Source organism: Macaca fascicularis, chromosome 4 (genome assembly GCF_037993035.2).
Source record: "Macaca fascicularis isolate 582-1 chromosome 4, T2T-MFA8v1.1".
Lineage (NCBI taxonomy): Eukaryota > Metazoa > Chordata > Mammalia > Primates > Cercopithecidae > Macaca > Macaca fascicularis.
Genome location: NC_088378.1, coordinates 88,132,067 through 88,160,022, shown reverse-complemented (window position 1 = coordinate 88,160,022; position 27,956 = coordinate 88,132,067). Strand labels below are relative to the sequence as shown.

At 42.6% G+C, this 27,956-nt stretch overlaps 2 protein-coding genes across 3 annotated transcripts in view; both read left to right on the top strand.

Moving 5' to 3' along the window:
- The first annotated feature begins 24 nt into the window (after positions 1–24).
- LOC123573107 (uncharacterized) lies at positions 25–27,086 on the top strand. Its single transcript, XM_074039104.1, has 7 exons — positions 25–80; positions 16,386–16,537; positions 17,324–17,448; positions 23,210–24,043; positions 24,277–24,304; positions 26,605–26,775; positions 26,976–27,086. Exons 1-6 carry the CDS (start codon positions 25–27, stop codon positions 26,712–26,714), a joined length of 1,305 nt encoding a protein of 434 aa, XP_073895205.1. The 3' UTR covers positions 26,715–26,775; positions 26,976–27,086.
- The window catches only part of ZNF292 (zinc finger protein 292), a 104,203-nt gene continuing 103,235 nt past the window's right edge, over positions 26,989–27,956 (top strand). For both annotated transcript variants that reach the window (XM_074037538.1, XM_005552410.5), the window contains exon 1: positions 26,989–27,172. Coding sequence is in view for 1 of the 2 variants with exons in the window: in XM_005552410.5 (XP_005552467.1) it covers positions 27,005–27,172 (168 nt within the window). In the remaining variant the exon portion in view is untranslated. The remainder of the gene's footprint in view (positions 27,173–27,956) is intronic.

The window sequence follows — 27,956 nt, the reverse complement described above, 5'->3', positions numbered from 1 at the left end:
AAAGTCCAAGATCAGGATGCTGGTATGATCAAGTTCCGGCAAGAACCTTTTTTCCGGCTTGCAGAAGATGCCTTCTTGCTGTATCCTCACATGGCAGGGAGAGAAAGAGGGCAAGTTATCTGGCATCTCTTCTTTAAGGGCACTAATCCCATCATGGGGCCCCAGCCCTATGACCTCATCTAAACCTAATTACTGTCCAAAGCTCCATTCCAAATACTATCATACTGAGGGTTAGGGCTTCACATAAGAATTTCAAAGGTACACAATTTATTCCACAGCAGCTTCACAATACCCTTTCAGAGTAAGTAATGAAATAGTTATGTCTTCTGGGAAAAGCATCTGCAGGAAGTAATGAAGCAACAGGCTTAGCCAAGAGGTACAGGTGAAAGAGTTTTCTCAAGAAACTCTCTCTCTCTCTCTCACACGCACACACACACACACACACACAGACACACACACACAATGATTTCACAATTTAGCACCCGAGAAATTCCCTCAAACTGCAGCACTTGGTCCTTAACATAAGGACTTGATTCTTTAGGGAAATTTACTTTTCAGAATAATTTTGGTGTTTTTTAACATTGCTGCCTGAAGACTAACCAGGGAACAAAAACAAAAAGCTGTAATTCCCTTTTGCCTGCTGAAGTGAAGTCGTTTAGTATATCTACATCCACAATTAATCCTTAACAAAGAGCATTTCTTTTTTTTTTTTTTTTTTTTTTTTGAGACGGAGTCTCACTCTGTCGCCCAGGCTGGAGTGCAGTGGCTGGATCTCAGCTCACTGCAAGCTCCACCTCCCAGGTTTATGCCATTCTCCTGCCTCAGCCTCCCGAGTAGCTGGGACTACAGGCGCCCGCCACCTCGCCCGGCTAGTTTTTTGTATTTTTTAGTAGAGACGGGGTTTCACCGTGTTAGCCAGGATGGTCTCGATCTCCTGACCTCGTGATCCGCCCGTCTCGGCCTCCCAAAGTGCTGGGATTACAGGCTTGAGCCACCGCGCCAGGCCACAAACAGCATTTCTTTACTCATTGCTGGATTGAACAATTTCAGAGGAACAGGAATTATCATTTATTATTGGTTTTCAATTCTTTTGCAGTTTTATATTTTCATGCTTTAGTGATTGAGTTTAGCCTAGAGGGGATTCCAGAAATAAAAGATCATCCTTTTGAAGACCTATTCTTTCCTTGACTGCTTTTTTTTTCTTTTTTCTGGAGGGAGTTGTTTTATTTTTACTAAATAGGTTGCCACCTCCCACCCAAGACCTGCTTTCTCCATGAGTCTTACTTCATTCCACTCTGAATTTTTCCTTTCTATGACTCTTAAAACATTGATTGTATGGGCTGCATATTACTCCCTCTTTAGTTCTCTAAAATGATCACACATAACATTCAATAAATATTTGTTTAAATCATTGATTTTTTTTTTTTTTTTTTTTTGAGATAGAGTTTTGCTCTTGTTGTCCAGACTGGCACGATCTCGGCTCACTGCAACCTCCATCTCCCAGGTTCAAGGGGGATTCTCCTGTCTCAGCCTCCCAAGTTGCTGGGATTACAGGTGCCTGCCACTAGGCCTGGGCTAATTTTTATATTTTTAGTAGAGGCAGGGTTTCACCATGTTGACCAGGCTGGTCTCAAACTCCTGACCTCAAGTAATCCACCTGCCTTGGCCTCCTGAAGCACTGGGATTACAGGTGTGAGCCACCGTGCCCGGCCTCGTTGATATTTTTATAAATAGCTCTAGTTCATTAATTATGTATCTGCTATGTACAGTTTTTAAAAGAGTTAAGGATGAAAGAGAGAACAAGTTGTGTGCAACTGAACTTCTTCCTGGAAGTCTCAGAAGTCTCTTTATTGTTTAGGCTACCCCAAACATCTCATCTGATCCATAGGGCCACCTGGCAAAAAGCAGGACACTAGACACACACACTCTTGGATACCTAAATTTATCTCAATAGTCTATCAGATCATCCCTCTCCCTATCCAGGGATTGGTTTGGACAGGTGCAGGCCTCTTTTCTAGGGGTCTCTTTTGTTTTATTTCCAATGTTCTCTCCCTCTTCCAGCACAGGAAGAGGATTTTTGGTTTTTTAATTTGCTCTCAGGTAGGAATTGACAAAGATTTCTTGCTTTAGCCAGGCTCCTGAACCTTCTCTTAGGCCCATCTGTGTACTTCCTTCCAAAATCCAGTTTTAGCAAAGAACCCTAAGTCAGCTGAGCAAGAACCCTCCACTGTTGACATGTGATCACCCTTGTTATCCTATCAGTTCCTCATCTCCTACCATCCCCCAGGTGATGTTGAGTCACCCTGGCCTATCTTCAGCAAGAATCTTGTTTAGGTCTATTTAGTCAGAATCCCTCTCACCACCCTAATATTTCCTCTTACAGTAATTTTTGATCCACTGACCCCATCCTGCTCTTTGGCTATAAATTCTGACTTGTCCATGCTATCTTTAGAGTTAAGACCAATCTGTCTCCAGTGCAAAATCACAGTGCCATGGTCCCAATACCTATCATCATGGTCCTGAATAACATCTTTAACATGCTTTAACAAGTGTCATTGAATAGTTTATTTCTTTAACAAAATGAAGGAAGATGGGGGCAGAGTGGAACTCACTTAGGTATTTTGTCAAATGTTATACCACCTATATTTTCTGTATTATACTTGGACTTGAACATTTGAACTTAAAAAGCAAGCAAGCAAGCAAGCAAACTGTATTAGACAGGGTTCTCTAGAGGGGCAGAACTGATACAATAGATGTATATATAAAGGAGAGTTTATTAAGGAGTATTGACTTGGCTGGGCATGTGGCTCACACCTGTATACCCAGCACTCTGGGAGGCCGAGGCAGGCGGATCACAAGGTCAGGAGATCGAGACCATCCTGGCTAACATGGTGAAACCCCATCTCTACTAAAAATACAAAAAAATTAGCTGGGTGTTGTGGCAGGCACCTGTAGTCCCAGCTACTCGGGAGGTTGAGGCAGGAGAATGGTGTGAACCCAGGAGGCAGAGCTTGCAGTGAGCCGAGATCCAGCCACTGCACTCCAGCCTGGGTGACAGAGCGAGATTCCATCTCAAAAAAAAAGGGAGTATTGACTCACACGATTACAAGGTGAGGTCCCACAGTAGGCCATTTATAAACTGAGGAGCAAAGAAGCCAATCTGAGTCTCAAAGCTGAAGAACTTGGAGTCCAGTGTTCAAGAGCAGGAAGCATCCAGCACATGAGAAAGATGTAGGCTGGGAGGCTAAGCCAGTCTAGTCTTTCACGTTCTTCTGTCTGCTTTTATGCTGACCATGCTGGCAGCTGATTATATTGTGCCCACCCAGATTAAGGGTGGGTCTGCCTTTCCCAGTCCACTTACTCAAATGTTAATCTCCATGGCAACACCTTCTTCACCGACACACCCAGGATCGCTATTTTGCATCCTTCAATCCAATCAAGTAGACACCCAGTATTAATACTCACACAAACAAAAACAGGAAGTCGCTACCTTGGTTCTTTGGTTCTATTGTGATGAACTTTGGGGCAATGGTGGCCTAACTACTGGGAAGGGTTATGGGAACAAAAGAAAATGGAGAAGGACCACATCCATCAATATGGTCATGTCTCAGTATCCATGGGGTATTGGGTTCAGGAAAACCCCCACCTCTGAGGATACCAAAATCCACAGATGCTTGTCCATTATACAAAATGGTGTATGCACATGGACCACTGTTCTAATAAAAATTTTTAAAATATATTTTTAATTAAAAAATAAAATAGTGTTGTATTTCCATATAACCTATGCACATCCTCCAGGATATTTTAAACTATCTCTAGATTAATTGTAATACCTAATACAATGTAAATGATGTATAAATGGTTGTGTTGTTACAGGAATGATAACAAGAAAAAATGTCTGCACATATTCAGTACAGACACAACCATTCCTTTTTTAAAAAAATATTTTCAATCCATGGTTGGTTGAATCTACAGATGTGGGATTCACAGATGCAGAGGGCTGACTGTATTTGGAAACATCATGCAGTCACAGATTATGGCAATTTGGTTCAACGTTGAAGGTAGTCTAAAAATTATTGAAGGAATTATTCAAATAATACTTCTGAGAAACAAGATTTAGCAATACATTTAAATCCTTATTTTTGAATGAGTCACAAAATTGTTTGTCCTAGATTCCTTCAGTTTTCCCTCATTCATAACTCACAACTTTTTTCTACAAAAATCCATTAACAATTTATATCTGTAAAGTGAAATTTTGATCATTTGATTGCTGTCAGAGCAGTGGTTTGCTTTCAGCAAAAGTGATATTTTGTCCCTGATCAAGTAGGAGGATAGCTGTGTAAGGAGCCTATCTTGTTGTTAAAAAATGGAGACTGCATCTCTGACAAAGAATCCATTTGCAAGTCGTTAATCTCAGGGGAGATTTAGAGAAGTAAGTTAATATTTTCTTGCTAAATTCTCTATCGTCATAATACCATGATTTAGTTGTAAATAATACAAAGGTTCGTGTGAATGAAAAGTATCTATACATGAAGAGCTGGAGGAAAGTAAATTTAGCTGCTGAAGATATATGTTATAAGGCTTTGTATTAGCAGGCAGTTAATGTTACATTCTTCTCCTAATATTTCCTACATTTTTCTTATTGCTAATCAACTATGTTACAAGAGGAATTTATTACATTGATTGTATTCTTATTAATATTTTTTAAAAGAAATATTATATTTGTTTTTCATTTTACCATTTAACACCTATTATTTTTCCACTAAGCAATGATTCTTAACATAAGGCTGAAATCAATAGACATTTAACAAAGAATATATATACGTTTATCATCAATCGAAAACCCCGAGGACCTAATACAGCACGTACTAAAATTGAGTTTCAGTTTATCCTTGATTTTGTATTTTTGGGAAATTCTTTTTAGAGGCTTTGGTTTATTTCACTGAGAAAATAGCACAATTCTCAATATCAATTGACTAAAATATTTAAAATATTTAAGGAAATATAATAGAGAAAAAGTTATTTATTGCATATTGCTAGAATATGAACATTTAGAACACTTTCTCACGTGTTCACTCTGCCTCTGGTATTATAGTACAGCAAGCTAATTTGGATTTTGTGTGATTTTTACACAGAAAACCTTCACTTTAAAAAGGAGTTCGAAGTAGAGAGTTTTCTTTCCTGGAAAGCAGTACCAAACTAATATCTTTAGAAAAAGCTGCATGAAGCATGAAGTTGCATTTGGTTATCTGATTACAATTGCCTGCATCCAAGTCAAGAAACCAAAATGAGAAAAGGTAAAAACTTGAATGTCAAGTTATTAAATCAATTATAACACCAGAATTAGATTATGCTACTAATTGATATTAGGAGTGCAAGGGAAAATGTATAGCTAAAATTAAGAAAAATTGAAAATATGGCTATAGATGGGCCCAAGCATTAAAAGAATCTGACTATTAATTACAGATCCTGTTATGAAAATCAGGCAACTCCATGTACAGGGAATATGCAGAGATGTTAGAAATGAGCCATTGCCATACCAGGACCTCAAACTTTTTACAAATCAGCTTCTTTATTTGCAGAGTGCCTGGGAATTCCTGCTTTTTCTATATGGCATAATCCTTTTTAATATGGGTACTTATTCTGTCATCATCCCATCATAGTCCAAACTGCACTACTTCTTTGGGTTCTGGAAACCATCTGACAGGAAGAATTTCATGGTTGAGTTTTAAACAAAGAATTATGCTTGCATATATTGACATGGTACCATATCAACATTGCTAGAAGCACTCTCTCTGACTTTAAAGAAACATGCAGCAATTATTTTTATACATTATCCTTGTTGAATTGAACTCAGTATTATTTGAAATTCTAGCGCTGCATATATATGCATATATGAGGTCATAAAGGAAACATTCCAGGGAATGTTTTAATAATAGGGTAAAGGAAAAGAAAAGAAGGGACTAAACAATTTGCATAGAATGAAATTTTACAGTTTAGAAAGAAATCTCTGCAAGAAATTGAAAATTCTGTAGGACTAACAATAAACTTTATGGGCTCATAAAATCTGTAATTATTTTAACCTTTCCATAAAAGTTCTTGGAGAGCTATCCTCCCCACCCAACCCTGCTTCTCCTGTCCTTTGGTATGTAAATTAGAGTTAGAGGTATCTTGTTGAAAGACCAACAAACCAAAGGGGATAAGGCCCACTTGAAATCTGCAGTTTATAAAAAGTCAGGGCCTCTGTTCATGGCCAAGGATTACTTCTTCTTTCTTCTTCTTCTTCATCTTCATCTTCATCTTCTTTCTTCTCCCCCTTCTTCTTCTTTCTTCTTCCTTCTTCCTTCTTCTTCCTCTTTCTTCTTTCCTGCTCCTACTCCTCCTTCCTCTTCTTCTTCTGCTTCTTCTTCCTCTCCTCTTCCTCTTCCTCCTCCACCTCCTTTTGCTTCTTTCCTCCTCCTCCTCCTCCTCTTCCTCCTCCTCCTCTTCCTCCTCCTTCCCCTTTCCCCTCCTTCCCCCTTCCCCTCCTTCCCCCCTTCCCCTCCTTCCCCCTTCCCTTCCTTCCCCCTCCTCCTCCTCCCCCCCCTCCTCGTCCCCGCTCCTCCTCCTCCCCCCTCCTCCTCCTCCCCCCTCCTCCTCCCCCCTCCTCCTCCCCCTCCTCCCTCCTCCTCCTCCTCCCTCCTCCTCCTCCTCTTCTTCTTCTCCTTCTTCTCCTTCTTCTTCCTCTTCTTCTTCTTCCTCTTCTTCTTCTCCTCCTCCTCCACCTCCTTTTGCTTCTTTCCTCCTCCTCCTCCTTCTCTTCCTCCTTCTTCTTCCCCTTTCCCCTCCTTCCTCCTTCCCCTCCTTCCCCCCTTCCCCCCTTCCCCCCTTCCCCCCTCCTCCTCCTCCCCTCCTCCTCCCTCCTCCTCCTCCCTCCTCCTCCTTCTCCTCCTCCTTCTCCTCCTCCTCCTTCTCCTCCTCCTCCTCCCTCCTCCTCCTTCTCCTCCTCCCTCCTCCTCCTCCCTCATCCTCCTCCTCTTCTTCTTCTTCTCCTTCTTCTCCCTCTTCTTCTTCTTCTTCCTCTTCTTCTCCTCCTCCTCCACCTCCTTTTGCTTCTTTCCTCCTCCTCCTCCTCCTCCTTCTCTTCCTCCTTCTCCTTCCCCTTTCCCCTCCTTCCTCCTTCCCCTCCTTCCCCCCTTCCCCCTTCCCCTCCTTCCCCCCTCCTCCTCCTCCCCTCCTCCTCCCCCTCCTCCTCCCTCCTCCTCCTTCTCCTCCTCCTCCCTCCTCCTCCTCCTCCCTCCTCCTCCTCCCTCTCCTCCTCTTCTTCTTCTTCTTCTTCTTCTTCTTCTTCTTCTTCTTCTTCTTCTTCTTTTCTTCTTCTTCTCCTCCTTCTCCTTCCTCCTCCTCCTCTTCCTCCTCCTCCTCCTCCTCCTCCTCCTTTTTTGAGACAGGATCTCACTCTGTTCCCCAGGCCGGAGTGCTATGGCTTAATCTCAACTCACTGCAGCTGCTACTTCCTGGGATAAAACAATCCACCCACCTCAGCCTCCCAAGTACGTGATGGACCAGAACTTCTTGACCTCTCTGTGGCTAATATGACTTTTGCAGAATATGACACAACTTGAATATATGGCAATCTATAAAAAGTTAGATGCCAAATTAGGTTAAAAATCATCACTCCAAACCTTAGTTAATAGTCCCTTAAAATAGGGTGATTTTTCAGAACCTTACATGCTTACAACTAAAAACAGCTTTCATGAATAAGAATAAGGTAGATTCTTACCAGATCAATACCTTGTTTTCAAGAGGCCAGGTTCTCATTCTATGTAACTATGGCAATCAAATTACATAGGAAGGCAGTATTCCCCAGGGGAAGCCGGTTATACAGGTGAACTTTCTGATACAGCTAGTGATATTCAAATTCTAAATACAGCTATGTTGATTGAATTTCACACACTCTGATGGGCATATACATCATTCCAGTAAGTTTTGTTTTAGTAAGGGAAACAAAGCACAAATAATTTGATACAAAAGCTTATTTGCCTTCCAACTATATGACACTCAACAAATTTGGAAATATTCTCTGAATCAAGGATGTCTTGTGTATTTCATATGGCATCCTTTAAGTACCTTCAGCAGTAACATATTAGCAGCTAATTTTGATAAATTATTATATGAATCAAATTATTCTTATTTTTTTCTTTTTTTTTTTTCTTTTGAGACAGAGTTTTGCTCTTGTTGCCCAGGCTGGAGTGCGATAGCACAATCTCAGCTCACTGCAACTTCTGCCTCCCGCGTTCAAGTGATCCTCTTGCCTCAGCTTCCCAAGTACCTAGGATTACAGGAATGCACCACCATGCCCAGCTAATTTTGCATTTTTAGTAGAGACAGGGTTTCACCATGTTGGCCAGGCTGGTCTCGAACTCCTCACCTCAGGTGATCCACCCGCTTCATGCTCCCAAAAGTGCTGGGATTACAGATGTAAGCCACCATGCCCAGCCCAAATTATTCTTATTTTTCTAACATCTGCCTTGAATATGTCCATTTTAAAGTTTCCTAATTTTACTAAAATTAACCAGTTTAGAGAATATCTTCCTTCCTTTTATGACACTAGCACTTACATTACTTTCCTATGACTGCTGTAACAAATTTCTCCAAACTTAGTGGCTTAAAACAATACAAGTTTATCCTATAGCTTCGGAGATCAGAAGTCCTAAATGGGTCTTACTGTGCTAAAATCAAGGTTTTGGCAGACTTGCATTCCTTCTGGAGGCTCTAGGAGAAAATTTTCTTGCATTTTCCAGTTTCTAGAGGTTGCAGTATTCCTTAACGTATGGCCACACTTTATGTGCAAAGCCAGCAATGATTGGTCTAGTCCTTCTGATATGGAATGATTCTGACCTCCTCTACTACCTACCTCTGCCATATTTAAAGGATACTTGTGATTACATTATACGCACACAGATATTCTGGAATAATCACCTTAATTCCACTGCAACACTAATTCTCCCTTGCCATATAAGCTAATCCCTAGGTTCTAGGGATTAGGATATAGACATCTATGGGGACCATTAATCCGACTTCCACATAACTCCAGTATTTAGTGTAATTTATCATATCCTCCCAGACTAATTTTTGGACTAAAATATATTTCAACTTTAAAAGATGTCATAGTAGGAAAAGCCAGAGGATAAAGACAAATGAAGAAAACTTTCCTTAGGAGAGATCCAGAGAACCACATGGGGTTGACACTGGGAATGGGGAAGAGAAGTAACACAAAGATTTCATTGGCAAATCTGAACAACTGATGGCATATGAAGAAAAGGAAAAGGAGTCAAAGCTGGACTTAAGACTTGGTACCTAAAACTTGGAAAGATAGCAGTGCCCTGAACAGAAACAGGAAAGTCAGGAGAAAGCTTAACTTGAGTGAGGGCAAGGGTAGGAAGGGACTTTGATAAATTCACTGGCAAAACATCTAGGTGGAGCTGTCCAACAGGTGATCAGATATGTGAAGTTGCAGATCAGGCAAAAGTTCAGATTGGAGATCTGGGATTGAGATGTGATTTGGAGTCACAGTCATAGGAATAAAACCAAAGCCATAAAGATGGATGAAACTGCCAAAGTAGAAAGTAAAATGAGAAGATTGACAGCAGAAACTTAGAAAAACATTAACAGCCTGAAGGAGTTTCTAGTGAAATCAAAGATCCAATATAATATAACCATACTGATTCCATTCCAAGATGGCCAAATAGGAACAGCTCTGGTCTACAGCTCCCAGCATGATGGATGCAGAAGACGGTGATTTCTGCATTTCCAACTGAGGTACCTGGTTTGTCTCATTGGGACTGGTTGGACAGTGGGTGTGGCCCACGGAGGGTGAGCCGAAGCAGGGTGAGGCATCCCCTCACCCTGGAAGTGCAAGGGGTGGGGGGATTTCCCTTTCCTAGCCAAGGGAAGCTGTACCTGGAAAATCAGGACAATTCTGCCCAAATACTGTGCTTTTCCAACGGTCTTAGCAAATGGCACACCAGGAGATTATATCCCGCACCTGGCTTGGTGGGTCCCCCACCCATAGACCCTTACTCACTGCTAGCACAGCAGTCTGAGATCGACCTGCGAGGCAGCAGCTTGGCAAGGGGAGGGGTGTCCACCATTGCTGAGGCTTGAGTAGGTAAACAAAGTGGCCAGGGAAGCTCAAACTGGGCGGAGCCCACTGCAAGTCTGCAAGGCCTGCTGCCTCTGTAGACCCCACCTCTGGGGGCAGGGCATAGCTGAACAAAAGGCGGCAGAAACTTCTGCAGACTTAAACGTCCCTGTCTGACAGCTCTGAAGAGAGCAGTGGTTCTCCCAGCATGGTGTTTGAGCTCTGAGAACGGACAGACTGCCTCCTCAAGTGGGTCCCTGACCCCCATGTAGACTAACTGGGCAACACCTCTCAGTACGGGCCGACTGACACCTCATACAGGTGGGTGCCTCTCTGGGATGAAGATGCCAGAGGAAAGATCAGGCAGCAATATTTCCTGTTCTGCAATATTTGCTATTCTGCAGCCTCTGCTGGTGATATCCAGACAAACAGGGTCTGGAGTGGACCTCCGGCAAACTCCAACAGACCTGCAGCTGAGGGACCTGACTCTTAGAAAGAAAACTAACAAACAGAAAGGAATAGCATCAACATCAACAAAAGGGACATCCACAACAAAACCCCATCTTTAGGTCACCAGCACCAAAGACCAAAGGTAGATAAAACCACAAAAAAGGGGAGAAACCAGAGCAGGAAAGCTGAAAATTCTAAAAACCAGAGCATCTCTTCTCCTCCAAAGGATCACAGCTCCTCGCCAGCAATGGAACAAAGCTGGACAGAGAATGAGTTTGACAAGCTGACAGAAGTAGGCTTCAGAAGGTTGGTAATAACAAACTTCTCTGAGTTAAAGGAGGATGTTCGAACCCATCGCAATGAAGCTAAAAACCTTGAAAAAAGATTAGACGAATGGTTAACTAGAATAAACACTGTAGAAAAGACATTAAATTACCTAATGGAGCTGAAAACCATGGCACAAGAACTATGTGACACATGCACCAGCTTCAATAACTGATTTGATCAACTGGAAGAAAGGATATCAGTGATTGAAGATCAAATTAATGAAATAAAGTGAGAGGAGAAGTTTAGAGAAAAAAAAGGAAAAAGAAATGAACAAAGCCTCCAAGAAATACGGGACTACGTGAAAAAGACCGAATCTACATTTGATTAGTGTACCTGAAAGTGACGGGGAGAATGGAACCAAGTTGGAAAACACTCTTCAGGATATTACACAGGAGAACTTCCCCAATCTAGCAAGACAGGCCAACATTCAAATTCAGGAAATACAGAGGACACCACAAAGATACTCCTTGAGAAGAGCAACCCCAAGACACATAGTTGTCAGATTCACTAAGGTTGAAATGAAGGAATAAATGTTAAGGGCAGCCAGAGAGAATGGTTGGGCTACCCACAAAGGGAAGAACATCAGACTAACAGTGGATCTCTCGGCAGAAACTCAACAAGTCAAAAGAGAGTGGGGGCCAATATTCAACATTCTTAAAGAAAAGAATTTTCAACCCAGAATTTCGTATCCAGCCAAACTAAGCTTCATAAGTGAAGGAGAAATAAAATCCTTTACAGACAAGCAAATGCTGAGAGATTTTGTCACCAACAGGCCTGCCTTACAAGAGCTCCTGAAGGAAGCACTAAACATGGAAAGGAACAGCTAGTACCAGCCACTGCAAAAACATGCCAAAGTGTAAAGACCATCAATGCTACAAAGAAACTACATCAACTAATGGGCAAATAACCAGCTACCATCATAATGACAGGATCAAATTCACACATAACAATATTAACCTTAAATGTAAATGGGCTAAATGCCCCAATTAAAAGACACAGACTGGCAAATCGGATAGAATCAAGACCCATCAGTGTGCTGTGTTCAGGAGACCCATCTCACATGCAGAGACCCACATAGGCTCAAAATAAAGGGATGGAGGAAGATCTACCTAGCAAATAGAAAATAAAAAAAAATCAGAGGTTGCAATCCTAGTCTCTGATAAAACAGACTTTAAACCAACAAACATCAAAAGAGACAACAAAGGCCATTATATAATGATAAAGGGATCAATTCAACAACAAGAGATAACTATCCTAAATATATATGCACCCAATACAGGATCACCCAGATTCATAAAGCAAATTCTTAAGAGACCTAGAAAGAGACTTAAACTCCCACACAATAACAATGGGAGACTTTAACACCCCAATGTCAATATTAGACAAATCAATGAGACAGAAGGTTAACAAGCATATCCAGGACTTGAACTCAGCTCTGCACCAAGTGGCCCTAACAGACATTTACAGAACTCTTCATCCCAAATCAACAGAATATATATTCTTCCCAGCACCACATCGCACTTATTCCAAAACTGACCACATAGTTGGAAGTAAAGCACTCCTCAGCAAATGCAAAAGAAAAGAAATCACAACAAACTTTCTTTCAGACCACAGTGCAATCAAATTAGAACTCAGGATTAAGAAACTCACTCAAAACTGCACAACTACATGGAAACTGAACAACCTCATCCTGAATGACTACTAGGTAAATATGAAATGAAGGCAGAAATAAAGATGTTCTTTGAAACCAAAGAGAACAAAGACAACATACCAGAATCTCTGGGATACATTTAAAGCAGTGTGTAGAGGGAAATTTACAGCACTAAATGTTCACAACAGAAAGCAGGAAAGATCTAAAATCGACACCCTAACATTACAATTAAAAGAACTAGAGAAGCAAGAGCAAACAAATTCAAAACCTAGCAAAAAGCAAGAAATAACCAAGATCAGAGCAGAACTGAAAGAGATAGAGACACGAAACACCCTTCAGAAACAAAAAAAAACAACAGTGAATCCAGGAGCTTTTTGAAAAGATCAACAAAATTGATAGGCTGCTAGCAAGATTAATAAAGAAGAAAAGAGGAAGAATCAAATAGACACAATAAAAAATGATAAAAGGGATATCACCACCAATCCCACAAAAATACAAACTACCATCAGAAAGTACTATAAACACCCCTATGCAAATAAACTAGAACATCCAGAAGAAATGGATAAATTCCTGGACACATGCACCCTCCCAAGACTAAACCAGGAAAAAGTTGAATCTCTGAATAGACCAATAACAGGTTCTGAAATTCAGGCAATAATTAATAGCCTACCAACTAAAAAAAGTCCAGGACCAGACAGATTCACAGCCGAATTATATCAGAGGTACAAAGAGGAGTTGGTACCATTCCTTCTGAAACTATTCCAAACAATAGAAAAAGAGGGAATCCTCCCTAACTCATTTTATGAGCCCAGCATCATCCTGATACAAAAGCCTGGCAGACAGACAACAAAAAAAGAGAATTTTAGATGAATATCCCTGATAAACATCGATGCAAAAATCCTCAGTAAAATACCTGCAAACCAAATCCAGCAGCACATCAAAAAGCTTATCCACCATGATCAAGTTGGCTCCATCCCTGGAACGCAGGGCTGGTTCAACATACACAAATCAATAAAGATAATCTGTCACACAAACAAACAATGACAAAAATCACATGATTATTTCAATAGATGCAGAAAAGGCCTTCGACAAAATTCAACAGTGCTTCATACTAAAAACTCTCGATAAACTAGGTATTCATGGAATGTATCTCAAAGTAGTAAGAGCTATTTATGACAAACCCACAGCCAATATCATACTGAATGGGCAAAAACTGGAAGCATTCCCTTTCAAAACTGGCACAAGACAGGGATGTCCTCTCCCACCACTCTAATTCAACATATTGTTGGAAGTTCTGGCCAGGGCAATCAGGCAAGAGAAAGAAATAAAGGGTATTCAATTAGAAAAAGAGAAAATCAGATTGTCCCTGTTAGCAGATGACATGATTGTATATTTAGAAAACCCCATCGTCTCAGCCCAAAATCTCCTTAAGCTGAGAAGCAACTTCAGCAAAGTCTCAGGATACAAAATCAATGTGCAAAAATCACAGCATTCCTTATACACCAATAAGAGAGCCAAATCATGAGTGAACGCCCATTCATAATTGCTACAAAGAGAATAAAATACCTACGAATCCAACTTACAAGGGATGTGAAGGACCTCTTCAAGGAGAACTACAAACCACTGCTCAATGAAATAAAAGAGGACACAAACAAATGGAAGAATATTCCATGCTTATGCATAGGAAGAATCAATATCATGAAAATGGCCGAACTGCCCAAGGTAACTTATAGATTCAATGCCATCCCCATCAAGCTACCAATGACTTTCTTCACAGAATTGGAAAAAACTACTTTAAAGTTCATATGGAACCAAAAAAGAGCCCACATTGCCAAGACAATCCTAAGCAAAAAGAACAAAGCTGGAGGCATCACGCTACCTGAGTTCAAACTACACTACAAGGCTACAGTAACCAAAACAGCATGGTACTGGTACCAAAACAGATATATAGACCAATGGAACAGAACAGAGCCCTCAGAAATAACACCACACATCTACAACCATCTGATCTTTGACAAATCTGACAAAAACAAGAAATGGAGAAAGGATTCCCTATTTAATAAATGGTACTGGGAAAACCGGCTAGCCATACATAGAAAGGTGAAACTGGATGCCTTCCTTACAGCTTATACAAAAATTAATTCAAGATGGATTAAAGACTTAAATGTTAGACCTAAAACCATAAAAACCCTAGAAGAAAACCTAGGCAATACCATTCAGGACATAGGCATGGGCAAGGACTTCATGACTAAAACACCAAAAGCCACGGCAACAAAAGTCAAAATAGACAAGTGGAATCTAATTAAACTAAAGAGCTTCTGCACAGCAAAAGAAACTACCATCAGAGTGAACAGGCAACCTACAGAATGGGAGAAAATATTTGCAATCTACCCATCTGACAAAGGGCTAATATCCAGAATCTACAAAGAACTTAAACAAATTTACAAGAAAAAAACAAACAACCCCAACAAAAAGTGGGCAAAGGATATGAATAGACACTTCTCAAAAGAAGACATTTATGCAGCCAACAGACACACGAAAACATGCTCATCATCACTGGCCATCAGACAAATGCAAGTCAAAACCACAATGAGATACCATCTCACACCAGTTAGAATGGCAATCATTAAGAAGTCAGGAAACAACAGGTGCTGGAGAGAATGTGGAGAAATAGGAACGCTTTTACACTGTTGGGGGGACTGTAAACTAGTTCAACCATTGGGGAAGACAGTGTGGTAATTCCTCAAGGATCTAGAACTAGAAATACCATTTGACCCAGTGACTGCATTACTGAGTATATACCCAAAGGATTGTAAATCATGCTGCTATAAAGACACATGCACATGTATGTTTATTGTGGCACTATTCACAGCAGGAAAAACTTGGAACCAATCCAAATGTCCATCAATGATACACTGAATTAAGAAAATGTAGCACCTACACACCATGGAATACTACGCAGCCATAAAAAAGGATGAGTTGATGTCCATTGCAAGAACATGGATGCAGCTGGAAACCATCATTCTGAGCAAACTATCACAAGGACAGAAAGCCAAACACAGCATGTTCTCACTCTTAGGTGGGAATTGAACAATGAGAACACTTGGACACAGGGCACGGAACTTCACACACAGAGCCTGTGTGGGGTAGGGGGCAGGGAGAGGGATAGCTTTAGGAGAAATTTCAAATGTAAATGACAAGTTAATGGGTGCAGCAAACCAACATGGCACATGTATACCTATGTAACAAACCTGCACGTTGTGCGCACATACACCAGAACTTAAAAGTATAATAAAAAATAGAACCATATTATGCTACTACAGACAAAAACAAGGAAAAAAATCACTCAGTATCTTTAGCTACCAAGACACAAAGTCAGGTCTTACAAGATACATCCCCCAAAGAGAAACTTAACAGTTCTACAACACAACAGTAAATATTTCACCAGGAAGTTATTTTCCAAAGTAATTGTACAGAAAACGGTCTTATGAAATCAGAGGTACAAATGACGAGCCTGGGCTTCAATTCATAAAAGCACTCACTGCAAACTTTCAGCCATCCTGCACGGCACACCCCAAAGCCAAGTATATTAACACACAGACCTCTTTAACACAATGATGTGCTTTGTTTTTATTATGCTTTGCAGGCAGCGTTATTTGGAGTAATTGTGAAAGTTCACAGTGCAAAAAACATACACGGAAGTAACGGTGGTCAGTTACTCTTTTCAAAAAGTCTTTTGCTTTCCATAAAAATAGTTTAAATGAAAGACGCAAAATTCTCCAAAAGGCTGAGTTCATCATAAAACTAATTTTGACAGTCATGTCTCTGGATTAGTGGGTTCTTGGTCGCGCTGACTTCAAGAACGAAGCCGTGGACCCTTGCCGTGAGCACTACAGCTCTTAAAGATCATGCGTCTGGAGTTGTTCTTTCTTCCCGGTGGATTCGTGATGTCACCGGCTGTAGAAATGAAGCTGCAGACCTTCACAGTAAGTGTTACAGCTCTTAAAGGTGACATCAACCCACATAGTGACCACCAGCAAAAAAATCTGTTGTAAAGAAACAAAAAACAAAATGTCCTCTAAATGGAACTGGATGCAACTGGGTGGTTGCTGTGTAGCTCAGGCAGCCTGCTTTTATTTCCTTATCTGGCCCCACCCACCTCCTGCTGATTGGTCCCTTTTACAGAGAGCTGATTGGTCTATTTTACAGAGAGCTCATTGGTCCATTTTACAGAGAGCTGATTGGTCCGTTTTGACAGAGTGCTGATTGGTGCGTTTACAATCCTTGAGCTAGACACAGACTGCTAGACAGTAAAGTTCTCCAAGTCCACACTAGGTTAGCTAGATACAAAGTACCAATTGGTGTATTTACAAACGTTGAGCTAGACACAGAGTACTGGTGTATTTTACAAACCCTGAGCTAGACACAGAATGCTGATTGGTGTATTTACAATCCCTTAGCTAGATATAAAGGGTCTCCAAGTGCCCACTAGACTCCCAAGCCCAGCTGGCTTCACCTAGTAGATCCTGCACCAGGGCTGCAGGCAGAGCTGCCCGCCAGTCCCGAGCCGCGCCTGCACTCCACAGCCCTTGGGCGGTGGATGGGACGCTGTCCTCGGGCCACACAGGAGCCCACCATGGAGTAGGGGCTCCAACATGGCGGGCTGCAGGTCTGGAGCCCTGTCCCACGGGGAGGCGGCTGAGGCCTGGTGAGAATTCGAGCGTGGTGCATGCTGGTCGTCAGTGCTGGGGTATCCTGCGCAACCTCCTCAGCTGCTGGCCTAGGTGCTAAGCCCCTCACTGCCCTGGGCTGGCAGCGCCGGCCGGCCGCTCCCTGTGCGGGGCCGCCAAGCCCGCGCCTGCGCCTGCGGGAACTTGCGCTGGCCCTCCAGCGCCAGGCGCAGCCTTGGTTCCCGCCAGGGCCTCTCCCTCCACACCTCCCCTCAAGCAGAGGGAGGCGGCTCCGGCCTCAGCCAGCCCAGAGACGGGCTCACACAGTGCGTGGCGGGATGAAAGGCTCCTCAAGCGCCACCAAAGTGGATGCCAGGTCGAGGAGGCGCCAAGAGTGAGGGCTGCTATCACGTTGTCTCTTCTGTTATAGCCTTACAACTTCAAATAAATATGTACAGAGCAGTTTCTAATCATTCTGTGCGGAGCAACATATACTGATCTTTGCAAGTTACAAAAAGTTTTGATTTTAATCTTGAAAATTCATTTGAAGCACATGTGGTTCATTTCGAAGTCCTAGTTTTATGCATTTCACAGAAAAGGGAAACATAAATTTCTCATGGCTTCTCCGTTCAGCTTTACACCCCTGCTGTGTGGTGCCAGTCAGTGCTTGGCGAAAAATGATTTTTGCTTTTTAAATGACATACCAGTGCTACAGACAGTTGAGTGCTTTTAAATGTTCTGCTCCTTTCTACGACTTGAAATAGTGCAAAGCACCAAAGAAAGAAATCTTACAGTAGAATGAAAATGACAGCAAGATATGGGCATCCTAAAGCAGAAGTAAAAGAAATTGCCTCCTTGTTTCACTGTTTATTTTCTGTATAAAATAAGTACCCCATTTTACCTTTTGTCACTAATTTATATGGAGAAAAATATACCCAAAGTCTATTTTATTGGTGGAAATATTTAAAAAGGAAAGAAACATTAGCCCTATTTTCATATTCCTCTATTGACTTAGGTAAGTAAGTTATCTAGGCCAGACATAGTGTCTCATGCCTGTAATCCCAGCACTTTGGGAGGCTAAGGCGGGAGAATCACCTGAGGTCAGCAGTTTGAGGCCAGCCTGGCCAACATGGCGAAACCCTGTCTCTACTTAAAAAGGAACACAGAAATTAGCCAGGCATGGTGGTACACGTCTGTAATCCCAGCTACTCAGGAAGCTGAGGCACAAGAATCGCTTGGACCCAGAAGGTGGAGGTTGTGATGAGCTGCGATTCTGCCACTGCACTGCAACCTGGGCAACAGAGTGAAACTGTGTTTCAGAAAGGAGGAGGAGAAGGAGGAGAAGGAAGAGAGGGAGAAAGAAAAAGGAGGAGGAGGAGAGGAAGAAGTTAAAGATACATTTTAAAGATACATTTTATCCTTTTAAAGATACATTTTAAAGATACATTTTAACATCAAAGTTAATAATTTCAAGCACAGTATATTCATGTAATTTTATATTAATGTTAACAGTTACTTAAAATAGTATCTGATTTTAATTATGTATACCTTTCAAAAATTAGTAGTATCAGTGAACAAGTCAAAAGATGCTCAATGTGGTCCAAAATTTGAGAAACATTCATCAAAATGTGATATTTTAAAACTATGAAATTATTTTTAAAGTTGATAAATCACAGTTTTATTAAGGGTTTCTGGAAAAATCAGCTGTCTTAACATAGGTTGGTGCAACATTTTGGAAGGGCAATTTGGCCATCTAACAATTAAAATCACACCTTGCAACTGGGAGAGGTGGCTCACACCTATAAACCCAGCACACTGGGAGACCAAGGAGGGAAGATCCTTGAGCACAGGAGTTCAGACCAGTCTGGGCAACATAGTGAGACCCTGCCTTTACAAAAAAATAAACAAAATTAGCCAGGCATGGTGACACACATGTGTAGACCCAGCTACTCAGGAGGCTGAGATGGAGGATTGCTTGAGCCCGGCAGATCCAGACTGTAGAGAGCTGTGATCATGACATTGCACTCCAGCCTGGGTGACAGAGCAGGATCTTGTCTCAAAAAAAAAAAAAAAAAAAAAAAAAAATTACACACTGCTCTTGATCTAACAACTCCTCTTTAGGGAATTTGTTCCATGGATATAATCACATACGTGCACAAGGAAGGTCACTGCATCTACATCCTTTTTAATAGTTAAAAAAATGAAATTAACCTAATTGCTCACCAATAAAATAATTAACTTATCTTGCGTTATACTGTGGAATACTACACAGCCATTAGAAAGAACACTGACATGAAAAGATTTCTAAATTAACTATTAAGGGAAAAAAGAAAGGTGAAGAACTGCCCAAGGGGAGGTATAAGCTGATTTGTTTCTGAAAGTAAGAAGCTGATATAACCATAAATGTTTATATATGAAGAAAAAAATTATTAAACGACAAGCAAGCAACTGTTAATATTCCTGAGGGTAGTGAATGGGATGGAACTAGAGGTCAGAAATGGAGGAAGAAAATCTTTACTTTTTATTTTATGTCTTCCTTTGCTGCTTGAAATTTTTACCACAAATAGAGATTATGTTTATAATTTAAAAAGTAATAACACCTGATTCTCAATCATAGGGACTATTGAAACCATGGACATTTGAAACTCACAGATGAACATTTTAAATGGCTCTCTTCCCTCTCCATTTACCCTTACATGTATAAAACGAAAAATGCCTTTTGTCATAGCAGATAAATACAGGAAAAGTTTTGAATTGTCTTCCTTCTGTCTCTGCATACCTCTTCTGATACAGCTGTTAATAAGTAATTATCCTCAGCAAGTAATCATTATCCTCAGCAAGTAATCTTGCTAAAGAATGCACAAGGAAGGGATTGGAAAATGCACATTTATTGAAAACATAACCACTATGTGCCAGGCATTGAACTAGGGTTTAGGGTCCAAATGATTCACAAAACAAATGCTTGGGATAATTAGGATGATCTGAAGAAATTATGAAGAGTTAGCTCTAATTGTTTTAAAGTTGTGTATGCCCATTGCTGGATGGAGCCAGAAGGAAGCTATTCAGGCATTTTTTATGAAGTTGGTGAAAGAGACATAAGTTGAAGAAAAAAAAGAGAAGACAGAATTAGACAACCACAGGTCTAGAACTGTATAATCTGAAAGGCCCTGGAGTGATAGTTAGAAATGCAGGTTTCCAATGCCCAACCTCAGTCTACTGAATAAGACTTTCTAGAGGTGTGTCCTGAGAATCTGCATTGAAGTCAAATTGTCTAAGTACACTTTATAAAACTAAGTTTGAGAAGCTCTGCTCTAAGATTATTTCCACTCTGAAGAATAAGTCCTATCTGGAGATACTCTCCTTATGTTTATTTTCTCCTTAGATTTCTAGGAAGGTGTTAGGGCCCATATTAGGGAGTGAGCTAGATGTTAGGGAAAAAACTCAATCTGTGCTTTTTAAAATTTTGCCATCTCTCTTACATTTTGTCACAATATAGATTTTTAAAATCATCTCAAAGGATTCTAAATTTCCATCCAATTGTTTCCTTAACATGATTATTTTCTCAGTAGCTTCATCATGAGTTTTTCCCTTAAGTTTGTGAAAGAGAAAGCTAGAGACCATGTATTTGCAGTTCATCTGTTATAATGTAATAACTGAGCATACATCTTGTCTTCTTTTGATTTTACTTGTGTTATAAATTTGATTATAGATAATTTTGTTGATAAATCACAGGTCTCCTAAAATATTTGAAAGACTATTATGAATAAGGTCCTAAAGTTTAGAAGGCATCTGATCTCTCTGTAGAGTCTAGATTATTTTAGATAACAATGAGGATAAGTATAAATCAATATATGACTGCCAAGTATAAACAGAATTGAATCTAGTTTAATGTGCATTTATCAATTACTTATTATACTGCAATTTGCCAAAGGATATTAGAGGAGGTAAGCTGGTTATAAGATACAGTTCTACCCTCGAAGGGCTTACAGGATGTTGAACAAGGCTCATCCATAGACTAACTTTAATAAAAGGCAAAATGACAGATTCCAAATAAAAATGCAGTAAGTAGTAAATCTAAACAATAGGAACTTTGGAGAGTGACTGTTTGTGGTAACCTAAGGAAAAGCAGAACAAATAAGTCAAATCTACTCTGTTTAGAGGTGTTGCATCCAGATTATACTCCACCAGAGCACACCAGAGAAGACTTCACAGAGGAGCCTGGTTACAGAGAAATTCACAAGGATGAGGATTTGACGAGAGGAACAATGAGTAAGATAATATTTTTGTAAGGCTGGGGGCAGTGGCTCACACCTGTAATCCCAGCACTTTGGGAGGCCGAGTGGGGTGGATCACCTGAGTTCAAGAGTTTCAGGCCAGCCTGGTCAACATGGTGAAACCTGATCTCTACTAAAAATACAAAAATTAGCCCGGCTTGGTGGTGGGCGCCTGTAGTCCCAGTTGCTCAGGAGGCTGGGGCAGGAGAATCGCTTGAACCTGGGAGGCAGAGATTGCAGTGAGCCGAGATGGAGCCACTGCACTCCAGCCTGGGTGACAGAGTGAGACTCCGTGTCAAAAAAAAAAAAAAAAGAAAGAAAGAAAGAAAGAAAAAAAAAAGGATATTTTTGTAAAGATGTGATAATGTGATAGAGGGTAAGCACTTGGTGGGAACAACAATTCTGGCCCGATACATGAGTAGAATACTACTCAAAATGATATTATTTACATTATTATTATTGTTGTTACATTGAAGAACATGCCTATAAGAATCACAGAAACCAGCAAAACTAAGAAGGTGATGTCCTAAAATGGGAAGAGACCTGGGAATTTCCAAGTTTGTCACATCTGCACAGTATTATTTCTTTAAAAAGCCAAATGCCACAAAAGTCGTATCCTCTAATTTTTTTAATAACCTTGAATTTCTGATGAGGTAAATGAGACACAGTGATTAAAGTTTAGAAATATAGGAAAAGAAAGGCACTTTAAAATATCTCTCTTTGAATCTTCGGAGAAATGCTGTGAACCAACTCCAGGATTCTCTACAGAAACAGGCTGGGCATAGTGGCTCATGCCTGTAATCCCAACACTTTGGGAGGCCGAGGCAGGCTGATCATTTGAGATCAGGAGTTTGAAACTAGCCTGGTCAACATGGTGAAACCCTGTCTCTACTAAAAATACAAAAATTAGCCTGGTATGATGGTGGGTGCCTGTAATCCCAGCTACTTGGGAGGCTGAGGCAGGAGAATCGCTTGAGCCCGGGAGATAGAAGTTGCAGTGAGCAGAGATCGGGCCACTGCACTCCAGCCTAGGGAGACAGAGTGAGACTCCATCTCAAAGAAGAAAAAAAAAAAAAAGGAAAAAAAATGTATACCACATTTATGCTTCCAAGATTTTATTTTGCTTTATTTCACAATTATTTTCATCTTGGTTAAATTAGAAGTTAGGATAATTGAGGCTCTATTAAAAGCATTTTCTTTAAATGTTATTCTCCTTATTTGCATTTGGCTTTTCCTCAAATAGAAAGGAAAAAGATATCCAAATAGACAATTTTTAAAAATCCTTATTTAATTAACTGTTCATATAAATATATATAAATATATATGCTATCCTTTTTTGTTTTCTGGGAAAAACTCAAGGGCTACAACTAATCCTCTTAAATGTGAGTCCCATGTTTTATCTGCTTTTGGAATCACTTCAACACGTGGCACAGCACCTGCCTTAATGTTTTTAACATTATATTGACTCCTTTTGCTGTTCCTCTGGAAGAAAATGTCTTCCATGGAAAAGTGTGGTGTCTAACCTATCCCAATAGCGCTTTAACCCATGCTCTTTCTCTTTGCATCTGTGGGCACAGCACTGGTTCCCAGACTCTGGGGATGGGGGTGGGGGGTTTCCACTGGACCAAACCCAGGATAGACTCCGTCCCCCACTTCTGAGATCCAGAGGCTGCTTGTCTGTGGCTGGGCTGCCCAGCCCTTTGGAAGAGAGTAGGCTGATGGAGCCTCCTCGAAATCAGGCAGCAGTGCCCGTGCCACGGCCTCTGCAGGACAGACTCCACCATCCCCGGGGTGGGTTTCCGGAGCCCCGCGCCCCGCCGCGCCCGGGAAAGGCTCCAAAATCTCTCGGCCCGGAGGCCCCACGCGGCCTCTGCTCACAAGCGGGGAGTCGCAGCCACGCTACAGCTGGCTTGATCCTCAGTGCTGGGTGGAGAAACCGCGGCGGCAAACGCGGGGCCTGCAGCTGCTGCGTGTCGGCGTTGCTGGCTCGCGGGCGGCGACGGCTCCCGGACAACAGAGGACGCGAGCAACCCGCGCAGCGCCCAGCAGGGCCTTGGCAGGGTGGAGAGGCGCAGGCTGGGTTAGCGGAGCAGAGCGGACCGATCTGGTGCCCTTCGTGGCCCCAGGCCTGCGGACCTTCTGTGCTCCCCGGCCCAGGGCGAGAGCGGGGGAAGAGACAAACAGTGCCCCGATAGTGGCGCGCGCTCTCCGCCATCCCCGGGCCTCACGCTTTCACCTCGCGTGCTGGGGCGAGGGCGGGGCTGCGTGGTGTACTGGGTCGGGGGTAGGGAGGACCTGCCAGGCCTTAGCCCTGAGCTATCGGTCATCCGCTAACGCCGCGCTTCCTGAATCCCTGGCTTGGACCCGAGGCTCTGCGCCGCTTGTCTGTAGCAGACACAACCCAGCTCCCTTACTGTTCTCAGGCCCTGCTATTTCAAGAATTCCAGAAAAAGAGTGCACCGGCGTGTGCGGGCCGGTGCTGCCCGGAAAACCCGTGAAGCAGGCACGCACGGCCCGGATGCAAGCACATCTGTCCCCTCCCCCAAAGGTCTCCCCAGCTTTATTGATCGCGTGGGTGGGGGGTAGGGATCTAAATTTGTCTCCCAGATTTTCTCTGAAATCGAGTCTCTTGGGAGTGAAGGTCCATATGATTATACCACGTCCATAGCAGTCGCGTTGTGTTCAAAATGGGCATGGGTGCTCGCGGCGCGGATACTGAGTTCCCCAGAGACGCGGAGTCTTTTGCCCCAGGGGCTTATTCTTGTTTTCTCAATGGAACAGGTCTTCGAATTTCCCCAGGAACATCTCAGTAAGTAGGGGTGTGCGTGTTTGTGTGTGTCAGTGTGTGTGTGTAAATGGTTCCTATGAGCTGACAGTTTGGTATTTAAAGAACAAATGGACATAGGCACAGAAGTCATGCCTTTTCCATGGATAAGATTGAGATTTTCTGAGATTTCCAAGACAAGGTTGACCTGTCACGGGATAGTATTTTCAATCCTTCTCATTTAATTAAAAAAAAAAAAAAAAAAGCCTGCACTTCTGTAGATTTTTGTTGGACATTCTTGTTAGTATCTTAGATTACTATGATGTTCTAAGTTGAATATAGGCATGAATTTTCATAATAGAACACTTGTTATATCATATGTATTCCCACTGCAGGTCATTTTCCCACCAAACTGTAAGCTTCTTCAAGGCAGGAAGACCTTTTATTCGCCTCTGACTTGTCCCAAACCAAGTAATGCCTGCAAATATCAAGTACCCAATAAATGAGTGTTAATTACACCACTCACCCCCAATCCTTTCATTTCCTGTAGGCTCTAAATATTTCTGTGTGTGCAAAGGAGTAGCAATGGAGGAATGTGGAGATAGGGTTCACAGATACCAAATAAAAGTAAAAGACATGGCCATCAATGCTGATGGATATTTACCAGATAGTAATGGTGCTCAGAATCAGTTTGCTAATCAAGTCTCCTTAGTTTTAGGGTTGTTATGTGGAAGAGGTAGGAATGACCTACAGTATCAGGCAATTCTCTTAAAAATCAATATCTGGATATATATCTCTCCCACCCCTCAACCACCATTTTTTCTTCCTTTCTATAGATTAGGTGTGGTGTAAACCATTATACTTACAGTGGAAATGAGCTTGCTAACCTGTGATACCTTACCAGTCCTTGGATTTACTGGTACATTTGGCTAATCTCATATTTCCCTTTTTACATTTTTCACTGGAATCCTAAGATAACATAAACTGGTGAAACCTGGTTTAGGTATCTAAAATACTTAACTTGGGAAAGTGAGCTGCAAATATTAAAAATCATTAGCTGCCTTAATTGTTGCTTTTTCAACTCAGTGATACCATTATATCCTCTCTCCTCAGCCTTTGAACGTACTTCCTAGTCTCTTCCATGAGTAAACATTTGAAGATTAAACATTTGAAGATTCTACCTTGTTAATATGTAATATTAACTGATACTGTTTTTCATAAGGGGTTTAGCTGTGCCTGGTCACCTTATATAATGCTGCTTTAAAAACATCACCATCACTGATGCGTTATAAAACATTTATTCTGGACAACATAGTATGCAGAACACTTTCCATTAATTACTAGAAATCTCTTGAAGAGGACACTGCCCACAATGGGAATTATTTTTATTTTAGATGCTTGTACTAGAAAAATATACTTCACTCAGAGTAAATGATAAGACTGGGTGCCTCATCAATATCATGGTTTCTAAATTTCTGTAGACCATTCAGTTGTGACAGGTCTAATGCTCTAACGGTAACAAAATATTAGTTTTATTAAGAACTTTAGGGTTAAGCTCTTGGATTTTTGTAGCACCTCTTCTACTCTTTTGTTCAAGTGCCAAGTATTAATTCCTTTCAGCTTGTAAGTAAAATGTGGTTCAGAATGCTACCTCTATTTGTAGCATTAGGAAAAAATGCTGTATTTATAATAATTCTCCACAACATTGGTTTATTTTAGCATCAATTTCCTCTCCTCCGTTATGATTTTTAATGGAGTCCTTATTGGTGTTTTTTTTCTTGACCTACTTTCTTTTCAATAGCTTTCATATATAGCCTGTTTTCATTGTTGGTGATTTCTGTAGAGTCTAGTAGAGTCTAAATCACGGTGAAACAGAGTAGTTAGTTATTACTTATTGTAGAAATGTTTTCGTGGTTTAAAAATCATCTGGTCTGTTCATATTCTGACTTCTTTTAAACTATGCTTTTCATGAATTTGCTTCATTCTCCAGACTGAGGATTGAACCTCATTCTGCTCTGACCCAATTGTTCTTTTCCTTTGTTGCCTCCACCCCCTAGAGAATGTGTTTCCAGGGGACAGGCGTTCTTGGGGCTGAAGAGGAGGAGAGTCAAGTGAGACGAGATCTGGTACCTCACGCACTAGATCCCTCCTCTCCGGCCTGGTGAGAAGTCAGAGACAATTTTGACAGTTCATAGTCCTGCCTCGGCTCTCACGCTTGCGGTCCATGGGCGGGTTTTACCTTCTCTCTCTTCCTCTGCTTCTGGCCTGCTTACAGGCCAACAGCAAATGCAGCCATTGCCCGAGGCCACTCAGAACTCTCCCTGTGCCATCCTCTTGGGGAACAGGAGGATATGTCCGTAGAAGACTTCGGGGACTGGGGAAAGCCACGCCAGGATCGGGACGCCGGAGAGGGTCGCCCCTCCCTAGGCTTTTTCCCGTCGCGGCGCCCACGTGACCGAGAGCAGGCCTTCACCAGCCCGCCCCTTTCGGCCGCTACTGCCCACTTCCCGCTCGGGGTAAGTAACCGCGGTTTTCCGCACCGCCCCAACCCCGCCCTTCTCCTTTCCCCTTGCCTTCACCTCCCTCGGGCTCTCTCGCGCCACTCTCCCCACCCCCCTATCTTCCCCATCGGGCCCTTTGTACGTGCTCGGCGGCGTGCAAGCGCGCCTGGCACGTGACCCCGCCGAACGTGGCATTGTGTTATCACGTGACCCAGGTGCGTACGCGACGGAGCGGGGTGTGAAGATGGCGGACGAAGAGGCCGAGCAGGAGAGGTTGAGTCGCGGCGAAGGCGGCTGCGTCGCGGAGCTGCAGCGCCTGGGCGAGCAGCTCCAGGAGCTAGAGCGACAGCTGCGGGAGAGCCGGGTACCGGCCGTGGAAGCGGCCACCGACTACTGTCAGCAGCTGTGCCAGGTGAGGGCGCCCGGTGGTCCCCTCCCCCTTTACCCAGCTAGAAGGGGAAGAGGGCGAGCGAGCGCCAGGCGGCCGAGAGGTGGTCGCCGCTTCCTTGGCATCATCGGCGCCTCCGCCCGGGTGGGAGCGGTAGTAGAAGGAAGGCGCCTTTGTGTGGCTGCAGTTGTGGCGGTTGTTGTCGTCTGCAGCTCCTGGCTGGGGGAAGGGAGTTGTGGTCAAGGCGGAAAATCCCCCCTCCCCTTTCCTTCCCTGAACTCGGGACTGCGCGGTCCTCGCGGCTGAGGAAATGTAGACGGTGCGGATTGGAGAGAGTAGGAGGAGAATGGAGGCCAGGTTCTCTTCCTCCTCCTCTTATTGTGCACTGGGGATTACCGCGCCTCCCGCCTCTGCGCCTCTCTGCTTCCCACTCCGACGGGCCTCCGCCCCCACTGGTTTGATTCCTTTGCCTTCCCCTGCTTTCATCCGTCCCGCCCCCAGCCCCGGCCCTGTCCTGGCTGTCTCCGGGCCTTTGTTGTTCGAATTTCGCCTTAGGACTGAAGGGGCCTTTGTTGATGTTCGGAGGAGCAGTCCCCGCCGACCCCTTCTAGTTGAGCTAGACGTTCCGGAGGGGGTGCTTGGCGGAGGTTGTCCCCTCCTGCCCATACTTGCTTGCTTGGTGCACCCATGGTAAAGCTTGATCTCCTTAGTGTGGAGGAGCTGTCCCTGTACATCTGTCTCAGATTGAGTGGCCCTTTGGGACGGCTTTTCCAGAGTCCGTTTCTCATTTGCTTCCACCCTTCGAGGA

Bases quoted from the DNA above. Each gene is read 5' to 3' on its own strand.
- LOC123573107 (XM_074039104.1), top strand. From the start codon at position 25: ATGATCAAGTTCCGGCAAGAACCTTTTTTCCGGCTTGCAGAAGATGCC. The intron at 81-16,385 runs GTATCCTCACAT...TCTCTGGATTAG, and splicing joins GCAGAAGATGCCTTCTTGCT to TGGGTTCTTGGTCGCGCTGA. The intron at 17,449-23,209 runs GCGCAGCCTTGG...GGAAGAGAGTAG, and splicing joins CGCTGGCCCTCCAGCGCCAG to GCTGATGGAGCCTCCTCGAA.